The sequence below is a fragment of the Talpa europaea genome, assembly GCF_964194135.1.
Source record: "Talpa europaea genome assembly, chromosome: 5".
Classification (NCBI taxonomy): Eukaryota; Metazoa; Chordata; class Mammalia; order Eulipotyphla; family Talpidae; genus Talpa; species Talpa europaea.
In genome coordinates this window covers 121,040,544-121,057,664 of record NC_140071.1, presented here as the reverse complement: position 1 = coordinate 121,057,664, position 17,121 = coordinate 121,040,544, and the positions used below count along the sequence as shown (strand labels likewise).

Sequence of the window (17,121 nt, the reverse complement as noted above, 5' to 3'; positions counted from 1 at the left end):
ACCACACCCAGTCTTTCTCCGGCTCTCTTACCCAATACTCTTTGGGTGGAAAGGAGGAGAAGCTGCCTTAGAAGTGGGAATGCCTCCATCTCAAACCAAACTCTTTAAAAACTGCTTAGACCTACTGTGGGCCCGATACCAGACACTAGACCAAGGAGTGTGGGAGGGTCCATACACTTCGGAGACTCTTTTTTTCTAGATAGTTTTGCAGGTTAAGAACAACCACACTTGTGGCCTCCCTGGTGGCGCAAGGGGTTGAGACGCAACCTACGAGGCTGGCTGCGGCCACTGCAGCACAGGTTCGATCCCCAGCCGGCCAGGGAGCTGCCCACGAGGTGCGGCAGACCTCTCCTTGTCTCGCCCGCTGCTCTCCTCAGCTGTGTACTTTGGTCAATCTGCCTGTTCCATTCCACACTCTGTCTCTGGTGAATCCTCTCACCCCCCTTCCCACTCTGGCCTGTACCCCAGCTCTTGTATGCATAATAAATCTTAAAAAAAAAAAAAAAAAGAACAACCACACTAGTTGGCCACGGTGAGAAAAGCGGGCTGGTGAGAAAAGAGGGCTTTTTGAAAATAAAACAAATCTCACCTTCTCCAATTCAGTTAGGTAGAATGTCCCAGCCCTCTCTGATTCCTTCCCGGACATGTCCAATCGGGGACCTGGCATGTTGACACATGCTGGGGAGCACTCACCCCTGAATTGTCATCCCTCCATTCACACCCTCATTTTCTAGGCCAGCCTTTCCTGATGCTCATGTCATCCAATCTGCTTCCTAACAGCTGGCCTGTCTATCCTCACTCTGAACTTCCTACACACACTGACCACTTCATCTTCCTAAGAGAATTCACCCCTTTCTCACCATGCTCTAGACCATGCTCTAGACCACACAGGTGGCACTTGAGGGCCTGACCACCTGGGTTTGAATTCTGTTTCTTCACTTCCCATGAGTCTCTTTAGCTAAGTCACCTGATCCTTCCATACCTCTTGCTGTGACTGTAAAATGAAGGTAATAAGAGTATACACATCAGGGGTTTGTTGTGAGAATGAACCCGGGGCGTGTGGGACAAGCACTCAGAACAGTGGTGGTGCACAGTGATGTATGAGCTATCACACATCATCTCTGAGCTGCCACTGGCAACCGTATGAAACCCCGATTCTATTGGCAGGAGTTCAAATGCCAGCCAATTTGGCCTCAAGTAGCACAAACTCACCCCTAATCTGTATGGATATAAGCTGTTCCCCTACTGCCTGATTCAAAAGGGGCACCAGACTGGGCTCCATACTTTTCCCACTCACACGCTTCTCCCACATGCTGAGGCCCAGAGGTACGGCCTCCTATCAGTGCCTGACAAGCCTGGTGAGCTCAGATGCTGACCCACCCAAGACTCTGCTTTCTTCCATTCCAGAGGACAACATTGAAGATGTTAATGTACCCAGCAGGATTCATGGATCTGTCCCCAGCAGCCCAAGAGCCACTTTCTTTTTTACCTCAAAGACATAATCTTCTCTGGGCCTCAGGAAACTTCTTGTATGTAAAATGAGGCGGACAGAAAAAATGGCTTCTAGAGTCTTTTTAAAGACCCTTATTTCCTCGTTCCTTTGGAAGCATCTTTCCTTAAAAAAGACGGTACCCAGGGTAACCACATGTGTTTTTACTTTTTAAATGAATGACTGAAAATGTTTGCAGTCTCAAGTTCCAAGGTTATTAAAAAAAAAAAAGATTTTAATTGCCAAAAACCCCTTTTCTCTTTACAATCTGATGACCTTATGATTTACAGTGCCCCTTTTTCCTAACAGCTTAGAAGACAATTACATTTTATACCTTACATTTGCTCCATGATGCACACACTACAGGCCACATCTACCTTTCTGGTGGAAAACAAGGTACTAAACCCTTCACCCAAGTCCAAGATAGTAACAAAGAAAATCCAAAATATTTACCCTTACTCCTCAGTTTAGTAATTGAGAATTCCAGGATAAACTGTATTCCATAAAACTATAGAACCAGTTCCTAAATTTCATACAATCACCAGAGTGGAACTTAACTATAAAAAAAAGTTTGAAAAGAAGCAGAAAATTTAATACCATTATCCTGAAATCCAATAAAGCCTGTTGAAGCTTCACATTTTTAAGAAATCTGACTGTTTATGCTATTACCCCTACTATGGCTATAGTTTCCTATAAAGCCATAAATATATACCACATAGTTCACCAGAACACTAAGAGTCTCATAAAAAAGGCCATAAGGAAGATACAGGCCATGAAGTATGGCTCCACAGATCTGGCTACAGCAAGTTCACTCAGATGAGTTCATTTATTTTGAAAATTACATTCCTATGTCCTAAACTCATCACTTTCATCTGCGAACAACTTTTAATGTACATTTGAACAGCCTTTTCGGAGACAGTTTTCCCACAGGCTAAAGGTCAGACTGAATGTCAAGGAATGTTTATGAGGCTATCACAGCATACAGGGAAACATCTGCAGTTGTACCTTCATATGAGTGTCAGGTAGACTGGCCTTGAGCTTCCTAAGTATTAGAAAACCTAACTAACACTGGATTCAACAAACAAGCAGTTGGAAGTCTCAGGATTGCTGGTGTTGGTTTAACATGAACAATGTTAGGATGGATATCTTGGTGATGCTCTGGACTTTTCCTTCATGCTTGTTACTTCATGGTGACATGAGGGGCTGCTGTGCGTTCAGACATTCATAAGCATTCAAGGCAGAATGTAAAAGGGAAAAGCAACAAAGGGCACTGATATGCTCCTGTGTCAAGTTTTATCAAGACAATAACCACACCTCCATCCCAGGGTTCACTGGTTAGAACAATGTCACAAGGCTACCAGGAATATTGGGAAGTCAGGGGTCAGGACTGGCATGTTTCTTAGACCATCTCACATTTTACTATCTGGAACTGATCACCATGCTACGCTGAATTGAATCCAGGGTTCTATTAACAAAAATGATGCAGAATATGGGTACTCAGTGAGCAATGAATTGTCTCCATGTTAAGTCTTCATCATAAGAACAAGAAAGTCAACCAGAAAATAGAGAAGATACTTAGTATATTTCTAAGTGTTTTCAGAGCCACATGTAACTCTCCCAACCCTCTGGAGAAGGTAAGGCATTATTAGTATCAAAACCAGCTACCACATATAATATTTTATAGATTCAAATGCTTATAAAAATAAGCAAACAAAAATTGTTTAATTTTTAGGTTAATATGCTCTAGATTTCTCTCTCTTTGTAAGTAGGTATAAATTGGCAGTCAAACGGTTAAAAGGTAGCCATGAAGTCTTGTGAAAACTGGGGTTTTAAATGATGGCTAAAATCCCTTTCTGAATTCTAAGAAGGTTAGGTTTATATTTCCTGTTAGTTGTAATGAAGGCATTTAAGGCATTTTCCCCACCTGCTGTCCCTTTATCTCATTCACCCCTCTTGCCCACCCATTCAAGCAGGTGCATCAATTTAGCACCCTAGATTTCGCAAGGGATCATGCGACTCTCCTATTTAACATCCAATGACTTCTCACTGCTCTTAGGAAACAACCCAAACTCCTTATAAAGCCCTCATGTCAGATTTAGTTCACCTTGTTCTATCTACAACCTCATCTCCCACCAAACTCCATTGGGCCAACCTGGCCTCCTTTTCATTCCATGCTTTATTCCTTTTCCCAAAGACTGGAATGAGTTCTCCTAGTTCTTCACAGGACTAGGCTTTTCCCAGGCCTCCGGTCACAGATCAAATATCACCTCTTTAGAGAAATCCTCCCCATGTCACCCTATGTCAGTCATGTAGGGTGTATCAAATCCATATGGCCTTTCCCATTGACTGGTTCCTATTGTCTGTCCCCATCACCAGAATGAAGGGAGGTTTCATGGGACCAGTGACCTCACCTTGTTTATGCTCTGCTCCATCTCCAGCACCCAGCATACAGTAAGTGCTCTAGACTATTAGTTTTGCTATTCTACTACCAGGACAGAATGCAGTTGACCTCTAACTCCCACCTACATCACTAACTCCTTCATGTGACCACCAAATGGACACTGCCCCCCTGCAGTCCTACCCTGGAATTTCCTGTCTTCTCAACAACTTCTCTTGGAACTTCTTCCTACTCGTGTCATATCTACTAAAGCAGGTAGCACAGTGCTTGTGAGCACAAACCCTGGAGCCAAAGAGCCTGGGTTCAAATTCCAACCACATTACACTGTGTATGTAGCCTTCAATAGGTTACTTTTCTCCTCAGTGTCCTCATCTGTAATTGACATGAGTATGTCAAACAGACTTGGGAAGATTAAAAGAATACTCATAATATGCGTAGAACAGTCTGGCTATGAGAGCACCAGCTATTTATAATAGCAATAGATTGTCAACATTCTCTTTGTTCTCACCAGGATATGCACGTCCCCGGACATTTCCAGGTGATTCCAGTTTATTAGGTCCCTCCCTGACAGCTCATATCATGTGCCTTTCAAATGCCACCCACTGTACCAACAATCTCATAGCTGCTCAACCAATATAATCTGAATCACAGTTCCAGACCTTTGTGTCCTGCTGGAGGAAAATGCTGTCAAAATTTGTTTTTTCTCCTTGAACTTGACCTATTACACATATCTTTACCAGCCTTCCTCTCCTCCAAGCTGCTCTATCACATAATTTAATTCTAAATGATAGAGGCTACCTTTGGTCTTCTCTACAAGATGAAAACATAAACTCTTGGAGAGCCACATGCAACCCTTTGGACCCTCCTGAGAAGCCAGTATGGCGTTACCGGTATAGCCCAAGCAGGGTCAATCAGTCTATTGATTGACTCTTATTACTCTTCCAGCCTTAACTCCACCTTGTTTCTCAGAAAACAGAAAAAGTGGAAGCCTCTTCTGAGCTTTTTTTAAACTGGACCCTTCAGTGTTAGAAACTGTGATTGCAAAAACAAAAAGCTTCTTCCTCCCGACATCAAAAACAACAGGAAATCCTCTTGACTCCTAATCAGTTCCCAGACACAAGGATAGGATGGTAGCAGATATGCACAATTCAGCCAAGTCATGTTGGATTTATTGCTGTCAAGTTCCAAATTAGGAATATGTAACTTTAGCTCTTCAGGGAATTTCCTTGTTGCTTGGGAGATGGAATCAATTTTCCCCGTCATCAAATACTCTTAAGAAAATTCAATGGAGAAAACAAATATAAAGGATTTAAGTATTTTCCATAAAATTAAATGAGAAAGACTGACTTAAAAGTCCAGATATACCTTTAACAAAACACTTTTTATGGAATACTTACTAGTACATGCTTACTATTTCATACACACACACACACATACCTCTGCACACACTCATAATAGGAAAGTCTAGAGGGCACTGAGTCTAACAACAATTGACCTGTCTCATGACTAAAATATGCCAATTCATTCCTTTCAGAATTCCATGGATTTCATTTTGCAAGGATTTTTGTGGTCTTCATTCAGGTCATTGGAGTTCACTTTCCCCAAGAACAATTCCAGGTTTGCATAAATGAACAAATGTCCAAGAAACCTGGAGAAATAACTATTTGCTTTGGTTTCAAAATTTCCCCATAAAGTTGCATATTTTTCTTCTTCCCTGAGCTGTTCCCAGAAGATGGGTCTTAAGCTACCAAATTATGACTGGGGCAATTCTCACCTGCTACTTCGTTAGCAGGAGGTGCTGTGGCCTGGGAACGAAACACTTCCTCATCTCTCTCTAAGTGAAAGCCTGTATACAGCAGAAGGGATTATCTCTAGGCCATCCCCACCACCCCCACCTTTTCATATGGAATGTGAGGACAGGATGCTCAGAAGCCCCTAGGGTTGTTAACCCAGAAAAGCAGGGCATGAGTTTGCAGGTGCTCACCACACTCTACAGGCAGTCCCCTTGGAACAAAAAAAGCTAGTCTATGAAAGAGTAAGAGAAAGTCACATTAGTTCCCTCCAGGGACAATTCTGCCACTTTTTGCAGCATCTCATTACACATTAAAAGCAGACACCAAGCAGGCTTCTTTCTAGGATGTCAGTTCCTACTACCAAGGACTTAACCTATGGTTTCTTAGTTCTGCTCTCTTTCTGTAACTGCAGGGAAAAGCATAGATCCAGAGCTTCCACGTGAAGAGGATGTTTTCATTACATCATGTTTTTATGTCAACAAAATAAACATTCAGCTCTCCATCTCAGAAGTCGATTACAGAGGAGGTTAAAAAACGAAAGCATAAATTAACAAAGAACAAAGCATAAATCATAAATTAACAAAGAACAAGGATTTGAATTTGTACCTTCAATTTTTTTTTCTAATAAATCCATTCTAGTGACCTGGACTTTTTTTTTTTTTTAAAGATTTATTTATTCATTTATTTATACAAGCACTGGGTACAGTCAGAAGCGCAGGAGGGTGAGAGAATTCGCCAGAGCCACAGCAGGGAACAGAACAGGCAGAGTGACGAAATACACTGCTGAGGGGAGCAGCAGGCGCAACAGGAGAGGTCTGAGCGCCATGTGGGACCCTCGCAGTGGCCGGGGATCAAACTGGCGCTGCAGAGGCTGCAGGCAGCTTCACAGCCCAGCGCTCAACTGCTGCGCCACCAGGGGAGGCCCTGTACCTTCAATTTTAATTCCACTCTCCAAAGAACTTTTGTTAGTATTGATATCAAGATAAACTCTTATTTAATAAACAAGAACACAAGCTCTACATTTATGAGTCCCTAAAAATATTGGCAGTAGACAGCTCAGCTGACCAATTTCAAGGGATGGGTTCCCAGGTCACGGTTCTCAGATGAGCGACTGGGGCAGTAGGGACCACCCACGAGACTGCACTTCACTTCACCATAAAACTGCCATCACTCAGGTACAATGAGTCTCAGTAGAAGGGTGTGCAGAATCCCCATCCATCGAATTAAAATTTACTTAACGCTTAGGTGTGGTTAAAGTTCTGTGGAAATCATAGATTTCAATCTGGTGATTCAAGGATCTTATACTTCCTGTAAGCAGTATGTGTGATGAAGTTGCTAATCAATATGGTAAGCCAAGATGACAAACAAAGACTCTGTTGGAAAAACTGAGTAAGACAGAAATAACAACTATTTAAATACAAAGAAAATGTCAAAATCATGAGCAATCAATGCTTGGGCCAGAAGAAAGGATGGAACTCCAGATTAATGGACTGAAGAGCTGAAGTTTTGAAGACTTACAAGCTATTAGAATAAGGACTGACTGGCAGGTACATGGCGCTGTTACCTGATGCTGATGGCCCATAGTGAAGAGAGGGGCCTACAGACCGCAAGGTCCATGAAATTGGCTAGGGCTGAGCTACCTGCTTAGGCTGACAGCCAAGGAGGTGTGTCTCAGTAAAACAAGGTACAGAGATTGGAGTGATCCACGTTCAAGATTCCTTTGAAGAAAAGAATACTGGTAGCCACCACAGGCCAAAAATGTCAAGGATACAGAGTTCCCAAGAGCCTTCAGGAGAAACCAGTCCTGCTGACACCTTGGGTATAGCCAAGTAAGACTCCTTTCCCACTTCTTGCCTCCAAGACGGTTAATAATAAATTTGTGCTGTTTTAAGTCACTAGGATTGCAGTAACTTGTTACAGCAACAACAGGAAACTAACAGAGGAGGAAAGTTTAGAAAGGAGGATTTTGTATTTCTACAAAAGTAGAAGAAGCTAACATCAAAATATACCTGGGTTTCCCAATTGGCAGAGGACTCTATGCAGACATGGATGAGGAGGATGGTGAATCAGGAGGGCACAAATCATGGGCTGCAGTGTTTAGAAAGAAGCAGCCCTGAACACAACTGATAGGATACAACCAAACGTGTTCGGAAGTAAGAGTTGGGAAAACTTGAAATGTGCAAGAGGATCCCTCCACCCCCACCCCGCTCCCCATCAACACAGGGTTAAGTTTTCAAGTAAGTACTTATTTGCTCATTTACTCAATATACACACTTTGAGAACTGCTCTACTTAATTACACCCGTCATGGTTACTCGAACTTTTCCTATCAAGAGCATTTACACGATTACAGCAGGAATGGGGTGACACACCTGTTAAGCTAACTAGATAAACCCAAACATTGTCATGTCAAAGCACTTTTATTGCTGTCACTGCTGTTATGTAGTAAAGGGAATTACCTTTACTTACTTGGTTGTGATAATGCTTGTTTAAATGCTCTTCGTCTTGGCCTATTTGCAGATCTTTGCAGCAGTTAAAACCCAAGGTTAAATACTACTTCACTACCTATTAACTTTCTGAGTTCTATGCCTTGACTATATTTGCTCTGCCTTTGGCATGGGTTTCCCTAGAGCCAAGCCTTGCTTGCAGTTTCCTCTCTGGAAACAAATGTAATGGAATTTTTGAACTATAGGTTGCCGAAATATCATCCAATCCAGCTCCTCAAGTTATAGGTGTCAGAAGTGAGATCTGGTGGGTGCTCTAATGATGTGTCCACACCCTCAGCCTAGGAGGGCAGAGCCAGGAAGGGAAGCTAGGCCTCCACCTCTGGGTCCCAGGACTCTCCTAAGGTCACAGGCTGCCACCTCTTAAACCCAGAGTTATAGGTCCGAGGCCTCTGTCTCATATTTTAATTAAATTCCCAAAGCTATTGTCATACAAAAAAATCTGGCAGCTTGTCTCTTTAAGGAATCAGACTTCTAAAAAACAAAACTTTTAAATCAGACTTTTAAAAAACATACAATGAAAATAAGTCACATTATCAACACAAGTTCACGACTTTTTTCAGACTTGTAGCACATGTATTAATATGACTGATTTTTGGCCACTGAGCCAATTTTTTCAAACGTTAAGTCTCAATATTAGGAAAAAGTCAGAAAATGATACATACAACAGTGAAGATAGCATCCTTCACCTATCATATTGCAAAATGTTTTTTCTCTCTGTTTTCAGAGTAAGAAGACGTGAGCAGACCTCACACAGGATAATGGAATGGAAACAGATTAAACTCTTCAAGAATGCAGTTTGGACACATAAGCACTGCCTTTAAAATGTGCAAGCACAGGAAACTGTGGTGGTGGATCCAGGGTGCTCTGGTGGTGATAGAACTATGGGGACTACCCTCGGTGGGAGAAATCAAATACTGTCCAAAAATGAACAGTGATGTAAGAAAATTAATTAATTAATTTTAAAAAATGTGCAGGCAACTCCTTAACAGCAATTTCACTTCTAGATACTTAAGAAGAAAAAATGAGTTGTGGGTGATGATGATGATGGAAGATAGTCCTTCCTTCCCAAAAAATGTTTAGACAAGATTTTTCCAAGATGTCCAGAGCAGGCAGCTTCTATGTGTCAACTTAACAAGTGGAGCTAAGTCAGTGGAGGCTCTGTGGGCTTCAAGAGAAACTCTTACCAAGGGCCCCCTTGGTGGCACAGGTGTTAAAGTCTCAGCACTATCAAGCTATTAACAGCCATGGCCACATGAGTTCAATCCCCGGCCAGGGAGGTGACCCACATGGTGCAGCAGACTTCTCCTGTCTTGCCCACTGCTCCCCTCAGCAGTGAATTTCAGTAGATCTGCCTATTCTGCTCCCCACTCCCTCTGGTGACTCCGCTCAATCCCCCCCACACACACCTTTGCCTACACCCCAGTTCTTGTATGCATAAATAAAAAAAAATCTTTTTTAAAAAGAGAAACTCTTACTATCCTTAAAGAACGAAGATGACTCAGATTTATGGTCTCTAGAAATAAATTTTTATCAAGAAACCTATTTTATTTTCAGAGTAACACAAAGACATCCCCTCTTTGTCACATGAAATCCCCCTCTTGTCTTCTTGGCATGCCAGGCCCTAATCTATTCCTCAAATCAGGATACAAACCATCCATCCATCCATCTCATTGATGCTAGGATTTACAGCCATGTAAATTCTCCACATATTTGTTATTAAATTTGTTCTTTTTTCCCCCCTACTAATCTGTTAGATGTTAATTTGTTTGCTTGACCAGTCTGAGAAGAACCCAGAGCAGTGGGGAAATTTTCCCCTTGTGCCCCTACAATTAATCTAGGAGGACAGCAAAAGAGTGGAACACTTTAAATGTTTTACAATGGATGACTTAATTATGACATATCCCTGCAATGTAATAAAGCATAAGATCATTAAAAATCATATACTAGCAGATTTAGTAACATGAGAAATGACCATGATGAATGTAGCAACAAAAAGCAGGCCCTAGAATAACACATATGATAGGATCACAATGCTTTTATAAAGGCACGGATGCTACATTCACACACACAGACAAAAAAGACAATGCAAAATGTTTAACGATGGTTCCCCACCCTCACCCCCCTTTGGGCTTTTTGGTGTTTATACATTTTCTAAAATATTTTTTTTCTTGGACAGAAGAAAAATCAAATCTGTTATTTTTTTATTTTTAAAATCTCATTGCCTTTAGCCCTCCCTAGCTCCCTCACCCACTCTTCATTCATGGAATCTTATTACTGAAACCGTGAGATTCCCCAGGGGCTCCTCTGATGGGCTCACCTGCGTCTGGACAAGCCTGCAGGACTTCCTCCCACACCAGGAAAACCAATTAAAACTAGAGCAGAAAGGCCCTCTCTTGAGAAACCACGTCATATCCTGGCTGCTGTGGGCAGTTAGACCCACTTAGCTGTTAATGATCTTGAACGCCGCTTGCATGCTCCCAGTCTTAACTCAAATTCCAAATGTTTCCTCAAACCCCAGCTGGATTCAGAACTTCCCCCACTGAAACCTCCCCTCTGCCAGAGCACGCCCTCCAGAATTATGTGATCTCTAGGCCAGTGCTTTTCAATCTGTGACCAAATAATGGACGGAGAAATCAATTTAATGGGTCCTGACCAGCACTTTTGAACCAAAGTTCTCGTTTATTTCGAGGCAAATCAGCCTCCCTTCCTTCAGCAATTTTTCCCGCCTCCCTCTGGAACCGCATATGAATAAGTGCACCGCAGGCTGCGGCTGCTTTGAGTTGCTGCTGAAAGTAAATGTACTAGTCTAGAAAGATGTTTATGATGCTCTGTTGAGTAAACACCATGTGAAACATTACCCTATAAGCAGAGAATAAATAAATACACTAAGAATATCTGAAGCACAGAAGGGTACGGAACAAAATGTTACAAGTGGTTTCCTCTTGGTATATAGGGTTTTGAGACCCTAGTTTCTTTCATTTATTTTCTATATTAAACATGTATTATTTGTATGATTTTTATAGTCTTATGACTATCATTGTATTATTATTAATCTTTTCATAAGAAGTGATCTCTAGGCTACGGCTACCAGATCATTTGGATAAGAGAGGCAAGAGAGAGATGTTCACATCCTCTGATGCTGAACCTTTTTGTCTCTATGCCTCATGTTACCAAAAGCTGCAGTGGGAAGAACAGGTGAGCAGAAATCACCAGGTGATCGGCAGGTCATCAGACAGCCCAGAGGGAGAAAAGCACAGAGTCAAGGCCGGGATGGGGCCGGAGGAGGAACTAAGCTACAGTGCACCTCCGCCTTGACAAGATTCTATGTTGATTTCAGCCTCAGTTTTTCCCTCTATGAAATGGACATTTTAAGATCAATGTTTCAAAGTTGATCCAGTAAGAAGTGAAATACTTCCAATAAATTCAGGATACAGTGTAGCGTGGTGTCAACCAAAACTAAGGCCTTTCATCAGTGAGAAAGAGGAGGTCAAGGAGGGAAAGACAAAAGAAAGAATCATGTGTGCCTGTCACTGTTTAAACTTTTTAAATGGCAATTTCGTTAAGTCAGAGGGGAGGAAATGATACAGGGCAGGGCGAGGAGCACTCAAGAACCCCCAAACCTGCCTGTTCTAAATAGGTTCTGCCATTCACTGCATCAAGGCAAATATACTCTCGTGTGTAGGCACTTTAATGGAAAGGAACTTTACTACTATCAGTGTGTAAAACAGAAAAGAGCAAGAATAAAGTTTCCAAATCAAGCACCCAAAGTTACCCATCCCCTCATGGGTAAATGCCCAGACAAACAGGGGTGGCCCAAAGCAGGACCACTGAGGCCCAAAAGTCTGCCACAAGTCTAAGGTACCACCTGGTGGGGACCCACAGGAAAGGGTCAGAAATGACCAGACAAGTCTGGAAGGAAAAGACCAAAATCAAAATCAAGATAAAAGTTGCCATCATTAACCTCCCCAAGGGTCTTTCACCCACATCTGTTCCAAACAGTCCAAGACCAAGAAGTAAGTGCAGCTTCTTCACATGTCTCTCTGCTCCACGTGGCTCTTCCAGTTCTCCTGGCTCTCCATCCTGCTTTCTTCCCTCTCCAAGTCTCTTTTCTAGCATCTTCTTTTCTGTGCTCATCTCCACCCTCCCTTGGTTGGGGCAGAGAACCTGGAACCTCCCCTTTCCCTGGGGACCATCCTGTTACAGAAACACCCACCCTCTGAGTGAGAGGGACAGCAAGGCAGGAGAGTAGGGCTGGGGTCTGGCCCGGCCAGGCGCATGGACAGCCCAGAGCCTGATCACACCGCTTGGCCTGCAGAGGCTCTGCCAAATGCTCTAGAAAACGCTCTCCAGGGGCTTCATAAGGACACTTATTATTCAGAGCCTCTCTAAAGCCCGAGATGATTCCACAAATATTTGAGCTTCGACCATAGATAAAGCACTGTCCTCTCACAGAGGAGGGAAATGAAAAAGAGCCGAGTGTCGAAGTTCAGGCAAAGCATACACACGGCCAAAATATAAAGAGTAATTTGAGACACAGGCTTCAGGAGGGAGACTGAGGAGCGACAGGAGTACAGGCTTCCAGCCAGGGTGGTTTCTGGGAGAGGGGCCGAGTCTGCTATTCCTTAAAGCCAGAGTGAGGTGTGAGCAGGGTGTCAAAGCTGGCTCTGTGTTCCAGACTCTGCAGCACGACCCCTGGTACAGTGACCCAAAGGCAAAGGGTGTGTCCTGCCAGAGCTGCCCTCTTAGGCTGGCATAGGACACACAGAGGGGTGACACTCCTAAGGGCAATAGGACAAAAAGTAAATGCATTAAAAGTAAATGTGGAGGACTTAAATGTCAAGGTGTCCTTCTGGACAAGTGGGGATGCAGCACACTTTCTCTGCAGGGAAGTGAGGTGGTTGAGCTGTGCACCAATTACATCAACTTGGTCACTATTCAGAGGTCAGATTTGCCTGTAGAGATACCGCAGGCCAGAGGCCAGGAGACTATTCATGGCAAAGAACAGATCTGGGTGGTCAGGCTTAGTGCAATGGCTGCATCACACAAAGGAATGAATGAGGGTGGACACAAATAGACAAGGATTCAAACTTCCTAGCAATTTCCAGGACCATTTTAAAACTCTAGTCCAAGCTCAAGCACAATTATCACTATGACTAGCTAGGAGAAGTCGGTTATCTCTAGCTAGCTATTACCTTATTTTGGTGCTCAGCGGATGCCATTCCGCATTCCACCACAGAACAGCATTCTGTCCTGGAAGAACACAGCCTCGAAAGGCAGAACCAAGGTCCCTAAACTAAAAGAAAACCTGAAGCTCCAATTTGCCATGAGAACCCTCAATTCTGAGGGTACAGTGCATGCTGCCAGTCTTAACTGATGGCTCTAACCACACTAATGAAAAAATTATAAACTCCAGAGGATTCTTCTTCTTGTGAAATACTTTCCCCTCTCCTGGGAACAGCGTGGCCCCAAGCAGACACAGATCTGGCCCAGAGAATCCCAGGCCTTGACTTAGGTGACAGGAGAAAGAGCAGCTGAGGTTAATGTTTTCTACCACAAATACTAGCCACAAAAATGTCAGCTGAAGGCTCCAACCAGTAAATCTTATTTAGTAGAGGAGAATGAAAGTACAAAGAGGGTGGTGCGTAAGAAAAAACCCACAAAAAATAAGACAATTTTAATAGGTTGGACTATTTTAATAGGTTGGACTAATCAACAACCCTGAAAAATAAAGTCTGAGAGCACGAGAGGGTGAACACCACAAGCTAGTTCCCGGGGAAAAAAATCTTTCAAGCCATGTGTTGCAGACCCAGTTACCATCATGTGTGCCTATTGGAAAAGGTGGCCTTCACCCACCTTCTGTGAGAAAAAAGGGCCAATGATGCTCTCAGCATGTCAGGGACCACAGCCACTTCTCCTAGGGATGACTAGTAAGTCCCTGGACCCAGGAAGGGTAAGACAAGAGGAGTTTTCTGTTAGAGAGCTCTTGGTAAAAAATGAGTCAAAAAGAAGCACTTCCTTGCAAGTACTTGATAATAGAAGACTTTGTAGCTTGAAGCCCTTTGGAAAGCTCTGGAGAGGCACGATCAATCATTGACCAAGGCAGTGAAAAATGAAAAGATCCACAGAAGAATCTTCTAAGTTAATTTACTTCTTGCACTCCAAGAGCCCAAGTTTTAGAATTTTAACCACTTTGAAAGAAAGAAGTTGCTAAAAATACATTATATTGAACCATATGAAACTAGCATTTTGGTAGGTCAAAACTGCTCAAATAATGATTTCATATGGTTCTAACATAGTACCTGTCTTCCAACTTTCTTTGACAGCAGGGACAAATTTTTTCTTCAGAGGTCAGATCATAGATATTGTAGGCTTTATGACGCAAAAAGAGATTATGCAGGTATTTATATAAGCATTTAGAATGTAATTGATAACATTTAAAAACCAAGGTGAATAGCTACAAAAACAGTCATGGGCTGGATCTGGCCTGTGGGTCATAGTTTCATGATTTCTATTCTACAATACACAGGAGTAAATTTTTCTTAGTATGATCTCTATGAAAACTGCTAACTTCGGAGTCCTCCAGTAATGCCCTCGGAGAATGCTTAAGTATAAAAGCCGGCTGCCCCACCTCTGCTGGCTTTAACGCTGGTGACGGGTCTGAATCTCCACTCTTGTCAGCTCTCCCTTCCGCTGCTATTTCTAATGACAGGGCTTATTTTAGAAACAGTCATCTGGGTAAGGGTGTGAGGATGGTTCTGACTTTTTCAGTGAAGACAAAACTGAACTATACCTGGAAATAGGATTTTAAAGGTGAGTGTGAATAAATGTAAGTACAGAAAGAGCATGGAAGCAAAGGCACACGGGGGAATTACCCTAAACACACCCTTGATTTGAATCCAAAATTCCAGAGGTCTGAGGAAGCAATAAAAACAAAGACCCAAAGAGCAGGCCCAAGGCTAAAAGATAAAAAGGAGTAAGAATAGGTTTGAGAAAACTCTCATGAGATATAAGAAATAAACAGTAATGTTACAGCAATAGTAATCCCTTTATATAATCACTTTATTGTAATCATGAAACAGACAGAAATCACTTTTCTCCTCTGTTAACCAATAAAGACAAACTAGCAAAGTCTGGGAAACCTAAATCTGTAAGACATGGAAAATCACCAAGAAAGGAAGAGCTGAGAACTCTCACACATAGTCAACAATGACATACCCGATGGCTCTCTGTTCTGGATTTAGGAATGTTTTAATTTCAAAGAAATTAAGACAATCTCTGGGAAATGTTATTAATTTATCGTAGTGCTGTTGGTACGAATGTTACATAGTGGGATGAAAACAGAAAGCTTAAAAAAAAAAAGCCTGTATGTGAACAGATGTATTGAAACTGGAAAGGGAGACTGCTGATAAACACGCCGGGTCTTCCAGGGTCACTGAATTATAAAAATCCTAATTTAGATAACATTTCTCATCACTCAATATTAAAAACTCACCCTAGAGCAATCTATTCGCCTGCATGTCTAAATATCTCATTTAAATCTCATAAACCTTCTGTAGTTCCATGCCATGAAAAATTCTACAATAAAAATTAAAGGGGAAAAAAAGAAATAGAGCCCGATCCCATACGTACATGAGCTGCCTGGGTGACAGGGAGCCTCCAGGTACTGTCTGCCCATAGCGACCAGTCAGCACATTAGCAGGGAGCTCGGCAGTTTCCAAGTACTCGGGAAAGACAGAGGGTTAGCTGTGATGGGGAGAAGGAAAAAAAGTAGAAACAAAACAGATTTAGGATAATGACTACATTTTTTCCCCATTAAAATGCTAATGATGACCACAAATTTCAGATAACCACGTTTATGAATTATTCATAGTCACATGGGAAATGAAGTCTTCCTGTCACTGCAGGCAGCACCGAGCACAATGATGATTAGCATGTGGCCCCCGCCCTAAGTACAACAAAAGCACAGGGCACCATGAGTCCCTCCACCAGGGCGGGCCGCTTTGGAAGACCAGACCCTTATTTTGTGGATGCCTTTTCATCTGTGAAAATTCTGTGAAAATTCTAAAAGCTTGCAAGGGTAAAAGAAATGTTCTGTACTGGGCAGGTAAGACATCAAAATGATTTTTTTTTTTAAACTTTTCATTCAAGTAGAGCATAGGCAAAGGAGTATATACATATCACAAGTGGAAAGCGCCAGGGATTTTCCTAGAATGAACACACCAGATCAAAACCCAGAACATTACTAGTACTCCAGAAATCCCCTTCGTGTATGTTGCCTGTTTTTATAGACATGTGTTGATATACTGTGGTTATTTTTTATTTACAAAACATGCATTGAACATGTATTATAGGCCAAGCACCATGTAGCCACTGAGGCTAGGATGATGAATAAGACACTGTCTCTGGGGACCTCCCGGGTGGCGCAGCAGGTTGAGTGCAGTCCTGTGAAGCTGTCTGCAGCCTCTGCAGGGCGGGTTGATTCCGGGCCGGCCAGGGGGATAACCACATGGCGTGGCAGACCTCTCCTGTCGTACCCGCTGCTCCCCTCAGCAGTGTATTTCAGTCAGTCTGCCTGTTCTGTTCCCCACTCTGTCTCTGGTGAATCCTCTCACCCTCGCGTGCCTCTGGCCTGTACCCCAGTTCTTGTATAAATTAAAAAAAAAAAAAAACTTAAAAAAAAAGACACTGTCTCTGTGTTTAGGAAAGTGAAATTTAGTAGGGCTGACAGATGCACACAACCAACCCTGTGGAGCAGTGGGGTGGTTGTGATCACTGGGATTCATGTCAAGCAGAGGCATTTAGCACAGACACAGAGGTCAAGGAGGGCTTACAAAATAAGGGGTGCCTGGCATGTCCTCAGTCTTGGCAAAGGATTGGCAAACAAAACAACAGAAAAGGCAGAAGAAACTGCATGGTGTCATTAGGGGTTGCTGAA

The 17,121-nt window shown here is 42.6% G+C and overlaps 1 protein-coding gene across 1 annotated transcript in view; it reads right to left on the bottom strand.

The window, feature by feature from the left end:
* The window catches only part of APBB2 (amyloid beta precursor protein binding family B member 2), a gene marked incomplete at both ends in the record, with an annotated part of 202,904 nt that extends 187,043 nt beyond the window's left edge, over nt 1–15,861 (bottom strand). Inside the window, one exon of the mRNA XM_084233650.1 lies at nt 15,816–15,861. Coding sequence (XP_084089776.1) covers nt 15,816–15,861 — 46 coding nt within the window. The remainder of the gene's footprint in view (nt 1–15,815) is intronic.
* Nucleotides 15,862–17,121: the final 1,260 nt, after the last annotated feature.